Raw genomic sequence first — 23,108 nt, forward strand, 5'->3', positions numbered from 1 at the left:
TAACACGCTATGTGACGTTATTTTTCGATTCGACCAATGGGAATGCGTTTTGCAAATTTGAATTTCGCGCGCATAATATACGATTTTTGATTAAAGTTTTAAACAATTTAACACGAAATAAAGAAAGAATAATGGTTTAGATGTAATTTCAGGACCGTAATGTACCGAGGAAAAAAATAACAAGCAAATCTAAATCACATGCATATTCCCTATTCTATATTTTTTATTTAAAAAAATCGGAAATGTTATAGATAATATAGGATAGGCCAACTTGAAGTAATAAATATAAAATGCATGTTGTTTCATTTTTTATATCAACGTATGTTTTATACATGTGCAGAAAATCATATTATTTATGTGGCGGTAAATTTAAGTGTCGTATTTTTCTGTTATAAGTCACTTTTCATTTAATTAACCATTGCTTTTTAACAAGACGATAAATGATTTTCAGAGTCATTTGCATATTTTCTTCTAGTTGGTCGATCCTTTATAATGTTTGATATGTATAGTATAACAGACTGAATATTGTGATTCAATCCAAAAAATAATGTTACACGAATTTGTTCGTTTATTTTTATATTGTATGAGTTTATCGTATGAGCTCGTGAATCTCACGGCAATTCCAAAAATATAGTATATGTGCAATAATGTTTATTTTGTATTGTTTTTAGTTTGCCAGCAATATAGTGTGTATAGTTGGTATATTGGTTAACTTGAAAATGCCATTATAAGTGGTATATGTTGAAAAGTATACAAATGCCTATGTGAAAGTGGACTACATAATAAAATTTTAGCGCTAACTTATACATAACGCACACCCTAAGGTCTAAAGTAATGATATTTAGCACATACATTCTTTGACATAGGTAAATAGCAAGAAAGATCCATTAAATTATGTCGAAAACGTAAAATAATACGATAACTATAAGACTTTACAATCTGTGTACTTAAATACACTATATTGCTGACAATTAAGTATTATAAATTAATTATATGAATGTGAGTTAAAACATTGTGATGCGCAAGCTGCAATAAAGTTAAACCGTTGTTGTGATGTTGGAAATCATTCCCATTAAACTACATTTTACACAATATATTTGTTTTATTTTTCTTACATATCCTTAAATACTGAAATTATAATAATTTGTTATCTCTTATAACTAAGATTAAGTTTAAATAAGAAAATGACTGCTTAAAATACAGCCTATGTCACTCTCATAATTTAGACGAATCCAACGACATCCCGTACGTAAATGGTTTACCGAAGACCGAAACCTACACAAACATTTCTGTGGAGAGAAACAATCAAATAACATTACACGCAGTCACATAAAAAGAATAAAAATGATAGTCGTTTCATAAACTTCATGAAATGGAAATTAATTAAGAATTATCTGGGGAATATAATATGTAAAGTAACTTTAAGTCAGCCTATCGCAAACGTCTATTTATTAACGTGGCTCAATTGCTTGAACCTACTTTAGTGTCGTGATAAGTAAATAGTTTTGAAAGCTCAATTTATTTCTTCTTAATCTTATTCAGTACTGCTATCCAGATCGGTGTCCTGAAAATAAATCAAAAACATGAAATAATAATAAGTAAATAACATAATAATAAAATAGTAATAGTTAATGATTTGAGACATGTTTTGACATAGATACATGTAAATTGTAGTCGATTTTAAAGTAAAAGATAAACTGGTGTAGGTATCCTTTTTGCAGATGTGATAAAGCACGGCTTTTCGCCGTAATTACTCCTCTATGGCAGAAACGTAAATCGTTACAACTTATCATCAGGTTTTCATACCTTTAAATCAAGCTCCTGTAAAGCGTCCTCTAACGCCAATGCGCCAGGATCCTCTGGCGTAAACACGCGACACTCTTCTTCGAAGAACCTCTCCATCTTCAGCCGCAGCTCCTCGTTGTAGCGGTGCCGGCGGACTTCAGGCTCCGTGACCGGCGTCACTTCTGATGATGTGTTCTGGAAACTAAAAGTAACTATCCGTGGCTCCACTGCAGTGCCATCTCTGCTTATTAGTATAAGTTCTATACTATCTGCGGTGAGGTAAATGAGGCGTTAAAATTAATCATAATAAAATCAATCTGGATTTCCGAATTTCTGTGTATATTAAACAGTAACAATAGTTTGTCAAAGTTTCAAGTAAGAATGTGATAAGATGCAGAAACTTGCTCTTAGCAACGCTATGTAATGAACCTTATGTAGAATTGCAATCTTATTTTACGTTCGTCACAGATGTCCATGGACGGCAGTAACCGGTGGCTATCAGATAGACTGCATGCTTGCCTGCATGCATAAAAAGGAACACCTAGGAACCTATAATAGAGACTAACAACTAAACTTTCTATTCGACTTGCTATTCCAGCAATGTGTGTTGCCAGTGATGACCTACGGTCCTTTACTGTAGGCCTAGTTCGAAAGCTCAGAGTCGCTCAGCGTGCTATGGCCAGAGCTATGCTTGGTATTTCGCTACGAGACATGATTCGTAATGATGAAATCCGTAGACGAACTAAGCTTACCGACATAGCTCTCAAAATTAGCAGGCTGAAGTGGCAATGGGCCGGCCACATCGCTCGGAGGACCGATAACCGATGGGGAAGAAAGGTCCTCGAGTGGCGACCACGTGTAGGCAAACGAAGTTCAGACCGCCCCCCAACCAGGTGGACCGACGACCTGAAGAAGACGGCGGGAAACCGATGGATTCAAAGGGCACGGGACCGGTTGGAGTGGCGCCAATTAGGGGAGGCCTATGTCCAGTAGTGGACCTCAAAAGGCTGATGGATGGATGGAACTAAACTTATTTTAACAAACCTGTTGAGAGAATCTAAATATTCTCGAGGGAAGGCGTCCAGAGCGGCGCGCATCTGCACCCAGGGATCGCTAAAACTTCTGCTCTTAAGCTGAAAAGATGAAATAAAATAGGTTTATTTGGATAAAGAAAAGTTCTTTCAGTTCACTTAAATAAATCTGGTTCACATAAAAATGTGTAGGCAAGTCCGCCTGAGTCTACTAATAGGGAGCTGAGTAGGAGCAGACTGAAATGGCGATGATATTGTTTATAAGAGACATTGATGCAGTATCTGACTAGAATATTAAATACCCATTCATGCATCCTTCAAAGTACATTTATAAGATGTTAGGTACCGTGGTAAAAGTCGTTACTACATACGAACCTATGGACCTTTAGATTACATGATCAGTCGCATGTAACCCTCCAGTAAAATCCAGGTCAAATTGAACCGTGACTCATGGAAAGACAAGATTAAAATATATTATTTATAGCTACTGAGAAGCATGATTCATATTTTTGTCGTATTTTCGTAGTTCACGCTTTACGTAATTGAAAGGTCGAATTATTTATAATTTTACTGCGGTCTCCGCAGCCACAACACTTTACCTGTATCTGAGGTCAGGGGTCGGCCATAGATTGGGTCGGCAACCAATTTCACGTGAGGCGGGGATGATTAAAATGAATCAATTAATGTGTTAAGAATTTAAAAAGACATAGTTTATTTACTTTTAACGTAAAAGTAGGTAATTCCCAAAGATAATGGATACCTTTTGTTGGTGAATTCATAAGTAGTCCGTGATGGTTAATAAAATTGAAAATGTATGACTTAGTTCTAGTTACATAGGTCAACAATATACTAATAATGTTTATTAATTATTGTCCACTTATCTAGCTACAATCATATCTAAGAAAATAATAATAAATTAACTATTTCATGACCAAACAATGGTAAAATATCAGATTATTATAATAGGGCTTGCACCTCCAATTTTTCATAGTTATATGCATATTACAAATTAAATATCACTTGTTTTAATGCTACTCACCCTTCTATACCTCTCATAATCGATCTCCGAGTCGGTCATAGCGCGGGAGAGCGCCAAGCTGGAGTCGGTGCTGACCGTGTTCACCTCGTACACCAACTCGTCCACACTGACCGAGGGCAGGCTGTCACTTCTTGTTAGAGACTCCTCGGGTTCCGCCCACACGTACGGCGTCACTGATATATCCTCAGGGATCTCCAGCTCGTTGACCAGCTGTGATCGGGTCTTAGGTACCGTTTCCAGGACAGATTGGAACATGTACATATTGTAGTATTTTTGTCAATGTCGCTAAATGTAATTTTTATTTTCAAACTGCTTGAATATTTCTTAACTATTCAATTGTGTGTTGATTGAATTTTCGCTTCTGCTGATTACATTTTTCATGTATAGTACAAACACGGGAATTTTATACTTTTTAAAACAAACGTTTAAATATATTGAATAGACAAAACGGCCATTTATTTAATAAAATTGTTTCTGTGCGGATAAATTATTAAAAATAATCAATAATGAACTCGTGACCTGAACCTTCCCACGAAAGAGATAAAGACACCGTTTGACTCCTACCAGAGGTCCGAGAAAGCGCATTAATCATATATTCTTTTAGTTTCGTATTACCAATGCACTCTAGAGGCTTTATACTTTACGAAGCTACGAGTGTAAGGTCACGTTCACTTACCGAATGTGTGCTGGTTGCCAGTCTGACGCGGCATTATGGAAGCATTGCTTGGTCGATACAACGTGAGGGGGCCCACGCAACGGCCCGCGGTGATATAAAACATTCTTCTAGAAACTGGTCTGAATGTTCCAATATTTGTCTTTGTCAATATGTCATACAAATGTACGGGCTACTGTATGTTAAGAAATAGTCTAATCGTGGTATAGATACCTACCTATCTACTTTAAAATTTGGGACTTCTTAACAAAACTTTAAATTTTATACGAATAATTATTAAGTTGCATAAATATTTAAAATATTAGGTTGTATTAATATTTTAAGGTTGATAGAGCCCTTTGTATTTCGACTATGGAGGCACCAGTGCCACACCTATGTATGCTCACTTAATAATACCAGTGTTAAGCGCTACTATGTTCTGGTTTGAAAGGTAAGGTCCTCAGGGGTAACAACGCATTGACATCATCAAGTAGGATTCTTATCATATGTACAGTTGATTACAGACTGATTTTATCATAAAAGCGTGTTTTTTAGTTTTCTAAACTATAATTATTTATTAATTTTTAGTATTTGTTGTTATAGCGACCACCATTATGCATCGTTTGTAAAAAAATCAAGAGCCTATCTATTACGATTTAAGAGATAAAGCCCAATGACACACGAACAGACCGCAGAGGGTTTCGTTTTAACCTTTGAGTACGGAATCCTAAAAATCATTCTACAAGAGGGCATCATAGATATGTTTCAGAACATTTGAGTTATACGGAAATAACATTATTATTTTCTAAACTAAAAATCACGCTATAACAATTACGCCTATTGAAACTAAAAAGCAATAATTATTTGCAATCTAAACTTGCGATGAACTTTGCTGAAGGTGCTTGAAAAATCTCGCCTCGAAAATCGTTAATCCTGAGGATGTTTATAAGGACAATGGTACAAAATTATTAAAATCGTGTATTGTCATCGGTTTTTGATAATTCTTCAAAATTTTGAATTAAACTGAACGTTCAAAGTGGATAGAAATCGGGTTCAAAGATTCCGTTACTCTGTTACGTACATACATACATACCTACATACATACATACAACCCAAGCTAATAAAAGCTTGTTAAAAAAGACTAATATTCTATAACATTACTACAAAACTAAACATAAGCTGTATTTAGATACGCGCCCATAGAACCATTCGACAAGTTTACCCAAACATTTATAACATAGCACAATTTGAGTAACTAATACTGTGTTGAAACCGAAACAAACACCCATTGTTCCGTTTCGTAGAATATGCCTATATCATGGAAAACTAGGAACAAAGCCCTAACATGCGATACTTCGAACAACGTTACAGCGTTAGTGTAAATATAATCTACTGTAGGATATTGTATCAGTAGGAACAACAACAGAGTTCTGGTCTTTAACTGGACACCTAGTCTGCCAAAAGATTCAGAAAATCCTTAAAACTGAAACTGTTTTTACGATGCCAACTTTGCTATAATATATGTTTGTGTAATATTGTTCGGTACGGTATGTAATCAGTTGGTTTATTTCGCTTTGATCACCCGGCACATGATCGACCAAAGTAATGAGTGGAATATGATCACCCAGGTGATCTAAGTGGAATGGACATATCATTTAACTGCACGACTTAGGATAATTTTTTTTAATTACTTAATTTTTAATTTTAATTGTGCTAACAAGGTACGCCTAAAGATTAAACATTTAGGATTATTATCAAGGAAAGGTACGTAATCTGGTTTCCTTATTTGTAAGCAGCGCCAACCCTGATGCGGGTAAGAAATAGTGCTCTAGGCGCCAGATGTTAAGGAGTGCCAGAAAGCTGAATGGTGGGCGATAGAGAAATATTTTCATTAGTATCTTACAATCTGATATAACATACGTGAAGTATTATTGATTTTTATGTATGAAAGATGGAGTAGGTAGGCTACATAAATATTTGTGACTGCAGAAATATTTTAAGATCTACCGTGTGTTCAAGCCTAACGATTAGCTATACTGATAGCACAAGCCGCTCTACCTACATGTACATTTACATATAGATGAAAATCGTACGATCGTGCACAACCGTTGGCAAGAGACGGGGCCGCTCCCTATTCTAATTGTATTTACTTCATTACTTTCGCCAAGACTGCGATCATTTCTTTAATGAATAGATTATGTATTGGATATTACACGTAACACAAAGATGCATACATAAATAAAAACATGGCATATTTTGGTGCCCCGCCCATTTCTAAATTAGTCAGCATCTCATTTAAATTCTTGGGTGATTCTTAAACTAACATTGTAGTGTTATAGTAGATTCCCTTTAATAATCACGCGGGCACGGGTGAATCAAAAACACCCTTGCCTATATTAATGTATACCCGGTCGACAATTGCACTCAAAATCATGCTAAATATCATGCTAAATATAGGTATATAAGAAGGGACATCTTATTTATTACGTAAATACGTAGAATTGAAAACAACATTAGAATATTGTATCTATAGGTGATAAATTAGAAATTATAATAACATATAAAGAAATGATTTATTATAAGCATACTTAGAGTTTCTTGAAATAAGGAGGAGACAAATAGATCATCAAAGACCGATTATACCTAGGTATACCTAACTTCCTAGGTTTATAGAATTATCAATTAAGGATTGCTTGAAAACATGTCCAGAATCTGCGCAGTTGGATCACAATGGATTTGTAATCGAACGGAGGAATAGAGATTCGAGTGTGATCTAAAAATAGTTGTCTACAATATTTTACAATCAATCATCTTGCAAATATTCTTGTATTTTTAGCCGCAGACGAAAGTTCAGTGGCACGTGTCCTTTAACGTAGTCATTATCATTATTAAAGAAGATAAGTTTTTAAAACAAAACTAATTTATTTCCTAAAAAAAAAAAATAAGGTAGTACTTAAAAATCGGTAAAAATATCCGATTACCGCCATACAAAAATTTGTGTAAACTGAAATGATGTACCTACTTCATAAGCGCATGTAATTATAATTTCAAAAAAGACGTTATTAAAAAAAAATTTTTTCCCGCTTCGTCTGCATAAATGAGAAACCTTGCAAACCTTTCGTAGGATTGATGATCAAAAGAATTCTTTAATTTACTTCCCTTGAACAGTTATAATTAAAATATTTTGATTCGGATTGCCGGGGGACTACCTTTAAAAAATCTTGCGGAAAACAAATGAATCTTCCTGAAATTGATATGGATTTTCTTTTCTCTCTCTTAATTTATTATTCGTTAATTCCTACATCTGTTACAACTTTTTTTTATTTCAATGGCTAAAATCGCGTTATTTTTTGAAATCGGTTATTCACAAAGTATAATACTTTGTGAATAACCGATTTCAAAAAATAACGTCATTCACCGATTTCATTGGTAACAAAAAGACAAGTTTCTAAAATATGAGTCGTCTCTAGGCTATCTTATAGTATTCTCATTTCATATGAACAGACCCAACCCGACGTTTCTCCCGAATCATCGTACAACAATTAATCCATTGCACGGGAACATCAAACAGACATAGAGACAGACCGGCGGATTCCGGACATTGTGGCAGCGTGCACGCGAGGGGGAAGCTGTGACGTATACGTCGTTAAGAATGGCAATCTGCCCAAAATCCGATCAGTCCCATCCGCGTTCTCCGTCGAGCTCGTCGTGGCTAGCGCTCCCGAGCTGTGCGCTACGTTTTGTGTTTTGCAATCGTCTGTGCACTCGAGACGAGATCGCTCCTACCAATCATTCACGCTATTACCGCGAACTGCGCAGCACTGTACGTAGCGCGTACGCAAGAGCGAGACTTCGTGTCTCCTATCTCACTGGACGGTTTACCATAAATTTCCACAAAATCAGCTGATAGCGGTGATTGTTGAGTGTCGACTCTACAGTCGAGAGTCGCTCGCTCCGTTCGTCGCCCAGTCATGCCGTGATAGCGCCCGCAGATGGACGCATCGAACGGGCCGTCGCTGCGTTTACGCGGCGGCGTCAACAGTTACAGTGACAGTAAAAAACATGAGTTAAACTTGTGCACCAGTGTGATGTCTCCGGAGACGCAGCGGCTGCTGCCGCCCACCTCCGAGACGATCATGACGAAGCCGTTCCCTATAAGAGGTAAATCATAATTTGGTCCTCAGAGCGACTAAAATAACACTCGTATGCGCGTTGACATGCGTCCGTTGCATTCCTAGCCTGTTCCCGCGACTCGTGGAAATCTCGGAACCGTGGATACAAAACGGTGATCTCGATAAGTGATGTAGGAAATGTATAACGTGATCGGTAAATATACTGCGCTCAGAGGACCAGTAATTTTAATTGGTCCTTTGTGGCCGGATATTTTTTTCTAGTTTCCTTTAATCTTATATTTTTAATTTTTTTCATCGAATAATTAAAATTCGTTTCGATAGTTTCTTCGATTGCTGACAATGAGCAATTATCTACAATCAGCCGTCGATCAGCAGACACTTACTAAACAGTGTCACCGCTGTTTACAAGAGAGGTCAATGTCAAAGTACGCCACACGCTCACGTGTAGGTAGCCTATAACATCGTAATGCAATTAGGAAGCCAATAAAATTTTGTTACAAAATGATACGACGTTGGAGCTGTATTCTTACTGTATATATTCTGCGTATAGTATTGTTAGGTAAATACTTTTAGGAATAATTTATAACGTGTTACTTAAATTGTAATTTAATTGAATAAATATACTTACAATGCTGCATATAATTTGACGTTTTAAAAATGTAATTATAAATTACAATCATTGTTTTAAATATCAAATCGCGTTGAAAATTTTAATTAAACGAAACAATATAATGTACAGATATCAATTAACATTTTTTTTAAATAAGTTATTTAATTTATTGACAATAGTTATATGATAGTTAGACTTACATTTTAAACGTATAGCAACTTTAGAAACATATAGGTACTGTGGCAATTTATGTATATCAATGTTTTCATTTAAAATTATCGTCAATAAAGCGAGGTACGTCACTATATTTACATATTTTTTACATAAGCGATTACTTTTTACATTTTTTCTCAATACACAACGTTTTAATATTAATATAACAATGTTAACAAAAACATTTTGTTTATCTGTTTACATGACGTAAGTATCTCATAAAAATAAAATGTATGCATTCCTACATGCTTAATACTCATATCTATTAGAAGAAACAGTTTATATTTCGAGCAAATATGCTCATAAGCGAGCATCGATACAAATTTTGAAAATCGAATCAATTTTAAAAATGTTTTTTATTCTTACACATTACATAACCGCCTGTTATACGTTTTAAATATTTAGGTTATAATAATCTTATAAAAAAATGAAAAGCCTTATAACTTCCTTTAAGAAGTAAACCTTCCTTTCATGATCTTCCTCACAATGTTTTCCTTCAACGTAAAAGTAAGTTATAACCATTTTCTAAAACACATACATTTAAAAAAATAGAGGTGTGATTCGAACCGAGCTCTCGATTGGGAGGCTGCGTTTCAACCAATAAGCTATCACTTCTTATCCAACCTTCCTTTATTGGTAGACAATAGGTACGATTCGAAGTAGGGTATCAATTACGTTAAATTAATTGATGTGTGCGCGCACACTGCAATTGTCTGTTGACGTCCCGTTGGGACATTGCATGAGTGCCGGGTAATTGAAACCTATCGACTCAATCAAACAATATAACATTATTTATTACAAGCGATCCAACGATAGCTTTATAACTTGTTGTGATAACTAATCATGAGTAATAAAATTGATACACGGTATCTATTCTGTATAATACAGTTGTTTATATAGTAGCGATATCATTTTTTGTTTTGTTTTAAGTAAAAGAGTTTTAGTTTTCGCACATTTAAAAAATATCCTATTATTATTTAACTTATTATAAATGCTATATTTAACATATAACATGCAAATACTGTAAATTGAAATGTTTTAAAATTATCATTTACTTGTATTATTAACAAAATAAAAATTCAGATCAAATCTTTGTTTATATTAAATCACACTTTTAAAATACGTAAGTACGTAATTATATACATTTTTAATCAGTAGTAGGGGTTCTCACGAGAAATTACGACATAAAAGTTCAATGTAAACGTTGCATAACACCATCCACTGCAAGTAAGAGCAATGCAATCGGATTGAGAGAACTGTAGAGCAAATAGGACTGTTTGCGAACTCTTGTGATACTTTTATACGAGAAAATCTATTTTTAGACTGTATCCAACTGTTAAATTGTAATGGGAAAACTGAAGTAGAGTAGGGAATAAAAGTAAGGCACCAATTAAAGTGCTTAATATTTTTAAGAACTGCTTTTATTGCACGCTTACTTTTTTATCAAACGCTTGGTTAACCATATTTAATAACATTTGGAATATTGAAATTCATAAAGGTGAAGAATGAAATAAATGAGCTTAAAAATTAATTTGGCTTAATAATTATGTCACACCGGATAAAGTTCATTTACTTTTATTTCATTTTAGTATTTTATTATAATTTTTATTATGTTAAAGACGTACCTATCGTCATCAACAACAACCAATTACTGTCCCACTGTTGGGCACGGGTCTCCTCTTAGACTGAGAAGGATTAGGCCATAGTCCACCGCGCTGGCCAAGTGCGTATTGGTAGACTTCACATACTTTTGAGATTTTTTTATATATCTCTCAGGTATGCAGGTTTCCTCACAATGTTTTCCCTCACCGTATACGAGTATTAACATATTGAGTGCCTCAATATTTTCATGCAGTGATTATAAAAGTTTTGACGAAAGTTTCAACATTCCAAAACGTTTAATAAATGAAGTTATCTACTTTAAATATTTTTAATCATGTTGAGATTTTTAAATTGTAAACAAAGAGAATAATTAATCATTTTATAATAAATAGTGAAGATAATAAACTGGAAGTCATCTTAGTTCACAAAACGGCTTAGTATCTTATGAACATCAATTGGAAACAAAATATGATTTGTGGTATCACTTTATTACAATAAATAAATAGAAATTAAATTAAAGATACAATATTGCATAAGTATTATTGGGTAAGATAATAATCTTTATGTAAAGCTCATCTCTATCTCTTAAAATGTGACAAATATTTTTAAGATCTTGAAATAATAAAAGTATGCAGGGATTTTTTAAGGTAAATATAATTGCAACCAACATTTAATCATACTAATCATAGTAACATAATGTATACAAAATATTTAAATTAAAGGATCTCTCAGTTTTTACAAGATAATAAAGCGCTTCCTTGAAGCTTATGTAAATTATTATTTGAAATAGTAAATTATAAACACACGTTTCCTAAAAAAACCTGACAAATCATTTATTTATTTATTTATTTAATACATACATAGGCTTAAAACTAACATTATCATGTGCTTATTCATACCTTAAAATCTAAATAAACGTCTACTCGGTTGGAGCCATAAGCAATAATAGTATCAATGTATGACGGTATACAAGAGACGAAAGATAAATGATATAGATACTACACGTATCTATTACTAATTATTCTGCAGTTAAACTTGAAACACTATCATTACAACAGCCAGCGAAGCATTCAGTCGTGACTCTACATCATTCGCTAAAATGCATTTCAAACATTAATCTAGAAAAAATGTATTAACTATGAATGCAACGTTTTTTTATGTTTATATCTTCATCTTCTTACATCTTCTTTTAATATTTTGGCGTAGCAGTCGAGCTTGCAGCCCATCTGATGGGAAATGGCTATTATCGCCTATGGACATCTGTAATCAACCCCAGATAAGATTAAATTCTCACCCCAGGTCAGCCACAGATGCGCCGCTCCTTGAGCAGTTGAACAGTTTTGAAGTGTAAGGCTGAGACCGCACTGCGATTAAACGCACGCGTTTAACCGCAAGACTGAAACCGCTAAAATATAAAACATATTGCTTTCTATACAAGTGCACGCACTAGTGACTTTTTCAGTCGACTGATTTATTGTTACATTTTGACCGCGGCTTGTTTAAAGCGCGGTTTTTTGTCTCCCATAGCAATTGTACGGTGGGGCATTGATATAAACTAAAGATATGTTACTAGTGGGTAAAACATGAAATATACAAAATACACCAATTGGAGTGAATCGACTCCAGCCGCTCTCGCGCGGCGTAGTAACTGACACGTATGTATGTCACTGTATACGTTTAACGTCATTATTTTAGTCTTCTAAGCCTCAAAATGCCTTCTTGGGAAATGCTTAAATGTACAAATTATGCAAAAAAATACCCAAGATTCATGGAATCACATTTCACAAGTAAATGAGGAGAAATCATTATATCTTGATTGTTTTTCGTGCTTGGTCCGCTATAATTACGTAACTGACAAAATAGAGATAACGTATTCCTTCCACAAGTAGTAATAGAGAAGCAAAATTTACGTACATATTTACGTATGAATGAATGAGTTACTTTCGGGTAAGCAAAAAGAAAAACGTGTATTTGTGTGTTTAGTGTAACACTTATTTGTGTTGTTTTGTGGGCAGGTAACATACCTATAGTTTTAAATATCATTGGTTTTTTATTCAGTCTCTAACCCCACAACACGTGCTGTTCGCCTGAAATCTATGATGAGACTGAAATAAAATTAAGCCAAAAGAAAACCGCAGTGCGTGTTCGTATGCGTTTTGGCGTTTTCAGCTTTTTTTATTCAGTCTGCGTTTAATCGCAGTGCGGTCTCAGCCTAACACTAACAAAATTTATAAATGAAGCAAATGCAAGTGCATATTTTAAATACCATTTTTATCGGAACCAGCATACGGATGGTAATTATGTTTACGCCGCAAAGTATAAAAATATATCAATTCTAGGAAGTACAAATAAGTTCATACTTTAGTTCTTGTCATATCCGCGAACAATAACAAAATATGTAAATAAATACAAGAATCTGTCGACCCGCTCTTAACAAATAAAATGCTTGCCTAAGACATCATGAATAAGCGGGCTTCGAGGGAAATGATAGGCTGTTTACTTAGGGTTGCTATTATTATATTATATTCTTCGACTAAATTGTTTCGAAATAAATAGTACATTGTACTCGCCTTTTATTTCTGATCAATTGCCAAGTTAGAGACTCCTGATTTCATGTAGGTAGGTAGCGTACTGAGTTTACCATATAAAAAATACAGACAGATACATAATATGGCTGAATAAAACAGGACGGAGGACTATTTGAAAAGGAGGATGTTCTATATCTCCTGCCTGATACCTGCTTTCTCGGAGACGGTAAATATTTATGAAAATGTGCTTCTTAATGTTTGTCACAGTGTCACCAATATTCAAAGATCTGTTGATTTTTAATTTCTTACACCGTCTACCGGTTTTAACGTCGATAGCCCTATACCGATCCTAAGCTAGACAGACATCAAACAACTTTGACTCGCCGGAACTCGGCCAAGGCCTTTCCTATTCGAACCGAGCTCATAACTCCATCTTGACTCAGCTTTATCTCTCGAGACATTCTTGTCATTCAAGTTCAACAAGTTGTCTTCAAGGGTTGTTTGTTTTGGGTCAACACAACAAAGACAGAATGTCTAGCGTTTGCAGAAGTTAATCGTTCGAATATAACTCGTCATCATCAACATATTTTGTTGTTGTAGTGGCCACAAAACTTCTTTCAAAACGAAAGGTTTAAGCCATATAGGCTATGGCTATATACTATGGCTATAAACCGAGTGCGAATTGGTACACATTTGAGACTTTTATTCCATAGGCCTCCTTGCGCTACTTATCTTCGCCGTAAAAGCATGTGAATGCTAACACTTCCAATGCGCACATGACTTGGAAAAACAGAGCGTCCCTAATATTTAAATTCCTGGCCCTAGGCGTGTTAGACCGAATTTCAAACCAAGCCAATAAGCTTGCAAAAAAATCGCTGCTTCACCTTATACCATAAAAACAACGTAGTTTAAACCGATATTTCAATTCTCATGGCTAATTTCACAAATGTGGTTTTTCTTGCAATATTGATAAGAAAATCAATATTATTGACACACCAAAACAAATCATCATAAAGCCGATATTCACGTTTATAAATACGTAGCTTCGATTTAACGCTTATAAACAATAGATTAAATTCCACAATCGGCTAATAAACGTACATATGTTATCAAACGCTACATGCTAAGAATCGGCGGAATTCCCTGCTAATGACGCTAAACCAGTTAGTGAATGCCGTAAAATGGAAGACACGAACATCACACGTGATACCGAAAACGCGTCACGATTTTTCTCACATGTTATGGGTATCAATTTGCGTGTGACGTGTTGCATGACGCCGTCCAGCGGTAATTTTAACAGACAATAAAAATTATTTACATATTTTATGACAACAAGATTGAATGAATTATTTATCTGTGGTGTTATAGCAAAAATAATGATGAGACGTTATATTGCAAAAGAGTCGACTGGAAATGGTAGGGCTCTATAAAAGTTGAGTGCAAAGGGCGCCTAACCCCAATGTCATTTTGTTTTTTAACCGACTTCAAAAAAGGAGTAATTACTCAATTCGACCGTATATGTTTTTTTTTACGTTTTTTCAGCGATTTTTTCGCGATGCCGCGACCGATCGACATGATTCAAACACCATTGTATGCGGCTAGTTTCACAGGGGGTCCCATGTCGAGGAAATTTGATTTTTTTTCTTATTCATCTCAGAATACCCATAATATCAAGTAGGTGCAGAAACCATAATTGATCCGCCTTCTTGCAGCGTTCGCCTTATGCATTGTTATAAAAACTAAAGGTGTATGCCAAATTTCGACTCAACCGAATTGTACACCGAAAAATGGGTGGAATACTTTCAAGATTTGACCCTCCTATACATACTAACTAAAAACAAGTTAAATAAACCGTTGTAAAAAACGACGTGTTTAGTTAAGCGTTAGAATATTTTCTTAAGGCCAGAAGGAACTTCTCAAGGGGCAGTCATTAGGGTCGGCCTTCAGACATCTTTTTAGGTATTTTTCGTCATATAATGAGGCAGCAAATCATAAGTGGGCAAGCCGCCAAGTTATATCTTATACATAATAAATCTGTATCGAAAGTTTGTACCGTAAATAGCATACAGAATATTACATGAAGGGATTTTTCATATTTATCTGTGAGAGCATCGGCCGCAATGACCTCATATGTCTGCATTCTCATTTGCTATGTCATGAAATTTTAAAATCTGAAATACTACTCAACTAAATTGGATATTATAAACCTATAAAAATAAAATAATAACAAAAAAGCAATTTAGAATGTTTGTATACCTCTTTTGGGTGGGCATGTAGGAAAAAAAAATTAGAGAGATTTTTTACCAAACTGGTAGATAAAAAAAACAGCACTTAGTGCCCACTAAAGTTATTGGACACCATGTATTGCAAGTGTTACCGAAAAATTAATATATGGTACAATATTTTACGTTCCACTATTTTTCGTTACAACAACAATAAACGACACACAACTACGCAGTTTTAAGTAAATCAATGCATAAATATTGTACTATAGAACAAATATGTATCAATAACACCTTACCTATGGCTTTGAAATAACATGGTTTTATAAGGACTTTATCATTAAAACAACTTTTAATACTCGCAATGGGCCCACATTACGACATTATTACAGTAGAGCAATTTGCGTTGCACAAGAATGACGCATAGCAATACAATCCGTAAATATGGGTGTTAAACACCACAGTAATATAAATACAGTTTATATGCTGGCATGCATATTATTACATATTATATTATTTTATGTATTTATCGCTATTTGTATGTTAACGGCTAAATGCAACAAGTACTGCTTAGGTGTACTGCATCGATATACAGAATTTACGATGAATCAAAGAGATTAAAATAAAATAATTGCAAATATAAATAGTTGAATATATTTGCAATTGATTCAATATACGTAATCAATAGACCGCGATAGATTATTCGGAAGCAATTAAAGAGATGTGCCATTAAAATTTTAGATCAAGATTAATGTTCCTAGCTATTTAACCGCAGTAAAAATTTGATAGGCGCAATATTAAATTAATGAACCACAGGAAGTTACGGATTTTCCTTTTCATTATTCCACATGACACATACTTAGAACATTATTAGACTACGAGGCAACTGGATATCGGTTATACTGGCACCTTTTTTTAATTCACAATAACTTTCGATTTTTCACTGAGCTTTCATAAGGCTAGGATCTACAACGGTATAAAACCAAGTTGTTTTTAAACAAACAAAGATTGTATGATGGAATCTAAAACCTTCCATTCTTCTTGATTATTTTATGTGTTCAAATATATTTATTTTTTTCAAAGATCTCAAATTTTAATGAATGATCTGTAACCGGTTAGTTTGGTAACAGGCCAGCGTATAACGTCTCATTAAGTAAATGCAGCGCCCTTGACCGGCAGACCGAATATATCGCACAGCAAACAGTATCCTCAGTAGGAGGTTTTACGTTTACTCGAAAACGTTCACCGTTTACGTTTTTGGACATACAGCGCCCCCGTGGACCGTATCGGAACTAAATTTTCGTAGTTTTAAAAAAACTGAATAGTCAATTGTTACTAATTGACATTTAATTTTACAAATACAAATACAATGCATTTTTTTATTTATTTATTTATACATTTTTAATTTAATATTGATAGTGTTATTGTTCCGTGTTTTAAACTTGTACTGTGGAATTTTAGTTCCGATAAGGTCCACGGGGCCGCTATGTGAGCAAAAACGTAACCGGTAAACGTTTTCGAGCAAACATAAAAACTCATACTAAGGGTACAGAGCACTTTCGTATCACATGCCGCGAAGACTCGGGTATTTTAGTACTTTTTAATTTAATCCTCGCCACCTCGGAGTGCGGTGGGCACTTCACGCCGCGCTCGCGTGCTCGACCGCCGACCACTGAGATAACCGCCGACCAAGTGGACTACGAACGCCCCCGGATTCTGCTGTTACATTTTAAGTTTTTATGAGTGTAATAAACAAGTGAAAAGACAAATTATACTGAGATGTTACTCCATAATTTGTATACTTATTTTGTGCTGATGTCACACCTATTCTGTTTTATAGCAGCAGTATAATGTTTTTTTTTAAACTCTATTCCTTCACGAATTATTCCAAACAGTCATGGATGTGTACATCGGAATTCTGTTGGATTTCTTCCTATTTGCATTATGATCATTATTGATTTATCCACTGTCACAGCTAGGGGTTAACTGTAGGGGTAAGAACCAGGGGCGCAGACATCGAGGGGAATACTCACAGACCCCGTGAGAGCAATTGTCTATTAGGAATAAGAATACAGCAACATCAAAAAGAATCGTATAATTTATCGCAAATTTTAATGTTGGTCCAGTGTTTATTTGTCGAGCTATGTCTGGCGTATTGAACCAATATAAGCAATGTAACTGGAAATCTCTAGCCAGTATTAGATTACATAAACACATAGATAATGGAACAACATCGGAAAGACGATACGGTATCAGGTGGCCATGACTATGACACTGCCAACAACCTCGTGCCGTCCACGTTATGTGCTTACCGTAAATCTCTACTATGACTAACAATAAACGAGTACTTATATGTACTTGACACTGAATTGCTACTAGCACTTAACAATAACATACTTTATCCATTATAAGACACCGAAACCTGAAAGTACAATATGAGAGACCCCTATCCTGAAATCTTCAATCTTCATTAAAACATAAAAATTATTAACGCGTAGGTAATTTCCCTGAATAATTTTGTTCATCATAGGTTCAATTTGATAAGCATTAATGCATCATATTGTATTTGTAAAATGACTAAACCTTTGTTATTTGTTATAACAAACAAACGTATATAAGGTGAGTTGGGGTAACATCGTAAAAAGGAAAAGGCCGTAAAATTATATTTAATCGCGTTGCAAACTTTTTTTTTGATCTTTTAACATGCATAAAAGGGAACTCCCCCGCTTCGTTCTAAAGTCAGTCTAACGTTCGTATCGAATCGTTGTGTGTGAAACGAGATTGTATGGAAACGAACTTTTCTAACGCAATTTTGAGATCGATCTTTACCCATTATAAATAACTTTACACTCGTATTACTAATAGACGAAGCGTAAATGTAAAAGTAAATCCATTTTTGGCTATAACTTTTGTATTAAGTATTAGATATCATAGAAAAAAATAAATTGTAAATGAATCAAAACGTCTACAAGCATATGCAAAAGACATTACATTTCAAATCCAAGGTAAACAGTACACGACACAACACAAGGTTTACAGAAACTACTAGCAATGAAACGAAATATAACAGCATATACAATCGAAACTCAAAAAATGCGTCTATGCGTCATTCCTACACCTGGCAAATTTTGATGAATGAGCCACAGCCGCAGACAATATTGCCGGTTTACAAGATAACAAACATTATCGCTATGTAGATTCTATCAAACGTTTAATACAGGCGGACAAACATATTACTAAGATAACGATAAGCGTCTGAGAAGTGAGAACCGGTCGTATTTCGCGCGACATTAACACTCCACGGACGAAATTGTCACGTGATAACGAAATTGACCTGATTTCAATTCCATCTGTTCTATGTTTGCATTTAATATGAATATTATAGTAGTAGACATACTTTTCTGTGCGTGTATCGGTTTTCGAAGACAGTTGTTTGTTCATAATCGATTTTTCGTTTTTTTTTTTAAACTTTTACGTTAAGTTTTATAATAGCTAGGTACTACGATTTTAATAAAAACATGTTATGCTATTTGTCGATAAAACGAATAATTTTAATATAATTATTAGAGATTCGTAAATAAAGGAAATATTTATAAATATAGTCCTTAAATGTGCCACTTCTTGATATGATGAAATCAGCAGCAGCAGCAGTTTATTATCATCTGCATATTAAGTTTTCTGACTATAATGTTGTCACTTGTTCATCACAATAAACAAAAAAAATAATTGGAGAAACGCATTGAATATTAATAATAGTTAAAAATACATAAAGAGACTAAAGTTTAATTAATATAAAACAATAATGTTATAAGTTACCTCTACTAGATATCGAGCATTATCGCTACTGTGAATTCCATCAAGAATGCTTAATAGACAAGCGGACAAACACATTATCATTATCTACAGATAATACCTACAGCAGCTGACGTTTCATCAATGACGAACTGCTGTCACGATGTTGACACAACGCGGACGAACTCGTCACGTGATAACGAAATTGACTCTGTTCTACTTCATTCATTAAAATTCATCTAGTTTAGTTGTGGTTAATTTGGTAATATTTCGTTTTGGATAATAACAATATCATTCTGAATATTGAATATCAATACAAAATAAAAAAATCGAATTATACTTACTCGAACGAATATTATTTTAATAAGTAGGTATATCGAATTATTTACGGAGAACCTAAATACTCAGTTACTTGCGTCTGTTTGTATGTAAACTTTAAAAGAAAGTGTGATATTACCTACTCTACAATATTTCCAACAAATGTATGTAGAGCTCCTGCAAAAAGCTAGTCTCTAACTTAGTACAGAATACAGATAAAATAGCTTTTTGACTAATTGCCAACCATTCCGCCGTAAGAAATTACTATTACACAAAATAAATGCGTTCCATTAACTAATGACTTTCTACTATTTTAATGTGCAGACCAAAGTACACAAGAAAAATCAAAATAAGAAAAAACTAATTTTGGTGTAGGCCGCATAGCGTGTTCTGTGTTATTGAAAGAATTTGAGGGCAGAATAAATTAGAAATAGGATTAATGCGCTCTTTGTTCTAAGTCCTTGGCCTATTGTTCCATTAATCGATCTGCACCAGTCGTCAATGAATAAAAATGTAATCTAGATTTTAATGAGTCTAGCTAGGCTGGCAACCACCCAAACAAAACTAATATTTTAATTGTAAACAATGTAAGTAATTGCTCAATAAATTATCTTAACACGATTATTTATTATTATATAACAATTCAAATTAACGGACACAATTCGATAAACTACATAGATTAAGAAATGTTTATTTATACATTTCCACGTACGCAAACTTAATCTTGTTTTATCAAGTGCGGTCACACACGTGATGAGTGATCAGTGTTAACTTTCACGTTATTTCAAGTGATATTACTTTAATTGTTATTGTATTTGGTACTTCGGTACTTTAGCAGTATTGTCTATTATCATTCATATATCAGTCGTTCAACCCACTACAGATTAAAAATGACTAATAATTATAACACTTCGAGCTCCAAGAAAAAAAACATGTCAATACTTCTTACTTGGGGGATAGCTACGTAACTAACTACGCATTGACCGCAGATTGGGTTTCTTTTTTTATTTGGATTAAACGCTAACTCTACCTATCCCCCCCCCCTATCCCCCTACCCCTTAAACAAACTTTAATAATATTGAATTTCCTGTGAAGGGTGCCGACTTAGAGATTTTTTTGCTATGGTCAACAAACAATATAGGAACTTTTTTATGGTGAGAATCAGCTTGGAGTTCGGTTCGAAAGATGAACATAAGTTTCATGCATGCATATATTTTGGCACCCAATTGGCCCTGATTTTTAAATACACTTAGGTACCAACAGGCATAAGAAGATACAATGAAATAACATTACTTACATTTATTTATAAACACTTTTAAGTTTGTTACTTTTATATTTTAAGTTTCAGCTTTATATTTTCAATTTTATTAATGCAATGAGATGCATTCATAAATAACAATATTCAATTTTTTGATAAATGGTTTAGTACTCGTATGTTTAAATAGCTATTAGGAAAGAGAGTTATTTTGACACATTAATTTAGATTTAATTATTTTTGTATAATTCTTATTTAAAGCTTTAGTCGATATAATAACCACAAAGCTAGTCTATATGGTTACATTGTAAATACGATAATGGTAAATGTAACGGTTTGTTAATTAATAATATTTTTATTGCAACTAAGACCCCGCGATAATACACGATTGCAGCTCATGCTTCTGTTGCCAGGTTTACTTTTTATCTTTATTACTTACCTTGAAATGTTAATTTTGCATTATCCGCGTACATGTGTTACTTAAAGCAGTGGAATACAAAGATGTTAAAAATAAAATCCCTTAAATTATCTACATAACCGATATTGCTGGAGATATAGGCCATCTGATAGTGATTCTTGACTCTATGGCATACTCTTGGCATCGGCGATTTGCGTTTTGGCGTTTGCATAATTGAGTATCGACTCAATTTTGTTTGGGGAATTGTTGCGTTTAGTCCCGATCGATAACCCATTTTAAACGACTGTATTAGAGATGTATCGCGATTTTCGCTTTGTGTTGCATCGAGTGCACACAGCTACTCAAAATATTCGCGTGTAACACATTTGTACAAAAAATAATCTATAAACAGGTGTAATTTCGACCCGAATGTTTACATAGATAAGACATTTCCATCTGTAATCAACGCCAGATAGGATTAGATATTCCTACTTGAGGTCGGCCACAGATGCGCCCCTACACCTAAGGACCAAGCTGAAAGCCCTCGGAAAAGTATGTCTCCCTTACCACACCCTTCAAAACAAAACACAGCAGTGGTTAACACTGCATTTTTGAGACAGAAACAGGTGTGGCGGTGGTGCCGCCGGAGTCGAACCACAAAGTGTTCTACCACCTTCTATAAAATGATAATTTGTTTATTATATTATACATATTATATTGATAAAATCTAAATTGGTGTTATTTAAATATTACATTTTATTTGCAAATTCATCACGATAAATAAAAGATGTAGGTAAGCGATAATGATGACGTTAATTAATTTGAGAGGCTTATTACCTTAACAAATTGTTATTTTTTTATAAAGATATCTAATGACCTATATTTAATTCGTATTTTTATTTCGCTTTCAGTTTGTCTTTCAATTCTTAAGACGTCACCAACCATACTTTAAATTTTTATATCATTAATTTATTTAAAAAAATATTTCCACATTGAGTAACTGGAAACGTAACTCTAATGTAAGTTATAAGAAAAATATGGTAAAGGTAAAAAATAAGTAGATCAATGAATTCATTACTCGTAAACGATAAGAGGAAAATCATTGTCATTATACAATTACTCGTTATTAAAAATTCTCTACATTTTTAGCTCAGAATTTGGATAAAGTTAATCTTACGTAAAATCTTTCTTGGTTTTTTTTTTTTTTTATATAATATAAGAGTAGCAGACGAGCATGCAGTCCACCTGATGGTAAGTGGCTACTGCCGCCCATGGACATCTTTAATCAACCCCAGATAGGATTAGGTATTCCTACCTGAGGTCGCCCACAGATGCGCTGCTACCCCTGAGGACTAAGCTGGAACGCCTCGGAAAAGTCTGTCTCCCTTACCACACCCTTCAAACCGGAACACAGCAGCGCCTAACACTGCTGTTATTAGGTAGAAATAGGTGTGGCGGTGGTGCCGCCGGAGTCGAACCACAAAGGGTTCTACCACCTTCAAAATTTTACAATACAATAGGGTTTTACAAT

At 34.3% G+C, this 23,108-nt stretch overlaps 2 protein-coding genes across 3 annotated transcripts in view; one reads left to right on the forward strand and one right to left on the reverse strand.

Annotated features, from left to right (window-relative positions):
• Positions 1 to 1,468: 1,468 nt before the first annotated feature.
• On the reverse strand, positions 1,469 to 4,286 carry LOC140757661 (uncharacterized). Its single transcript, XM_073093537.1, has 4 exons — positions 3,856 to 4,286; positions 2,830 to 2,918; positions 1,807 to 1,987; positions 1,469 to 1,564 (listed from the first exon to the last, which is right to left on the reverse strand). Exons 1-4 carry the CDS (start codon positions 4,114 to 4,116, stop codon positions 1,535 to 1,537), a joined length of 561 nt encoding a protein of 186 aa, XP_072949638.1. The 5' UTR covers positions 4,117 to 4,286; the 3' UTR covers positions 1,469 to 1,534.
• A 3,905-nt stretch (positions 4,287 to 8,191) lies between these two features.
• The window catches only part of Pfrx (6-phosphofructo-2-kinase/fructose-2,6-biphosphatase), a 38,199-nt gene continuing 23,282 nt past the window's right edge, over positions 8,192 to 23,108 (forward strand). For both annotated transcript variants that reach the window (XM_073093497.1, XM_073093499.1), the window contains exon 1: positions 8,192 to 8,668. In XM_073093497.1, the coding sequence (XP_072949598.1) occupies positions 8,500 to 8,668 (169 nt within the window). In that variant the 5' untranslated portion in view covers positions 8,192 to 8,499. The remainder of the gene's footprint in view (positions 8,669 to 23,108) is intronic.

The sequence above is a fragment of the Epargyreus clarus genome, unplaced genomic scaffold (genome assembly GCF_041222505.1).
Source record: "Epargyreus clarus isolate Ecla_fem2 unplaced genomic scaffold, WU_Ecla_fem_2.2 ptg000004l, whole genome shotgun sequence".
Lineage (NCBI taxonomy): Eukaryota > Metazoa > Arthropoda > Insecta > Lepidoptera > Hesperiidae > Epargyreus > Epargyreus clarus.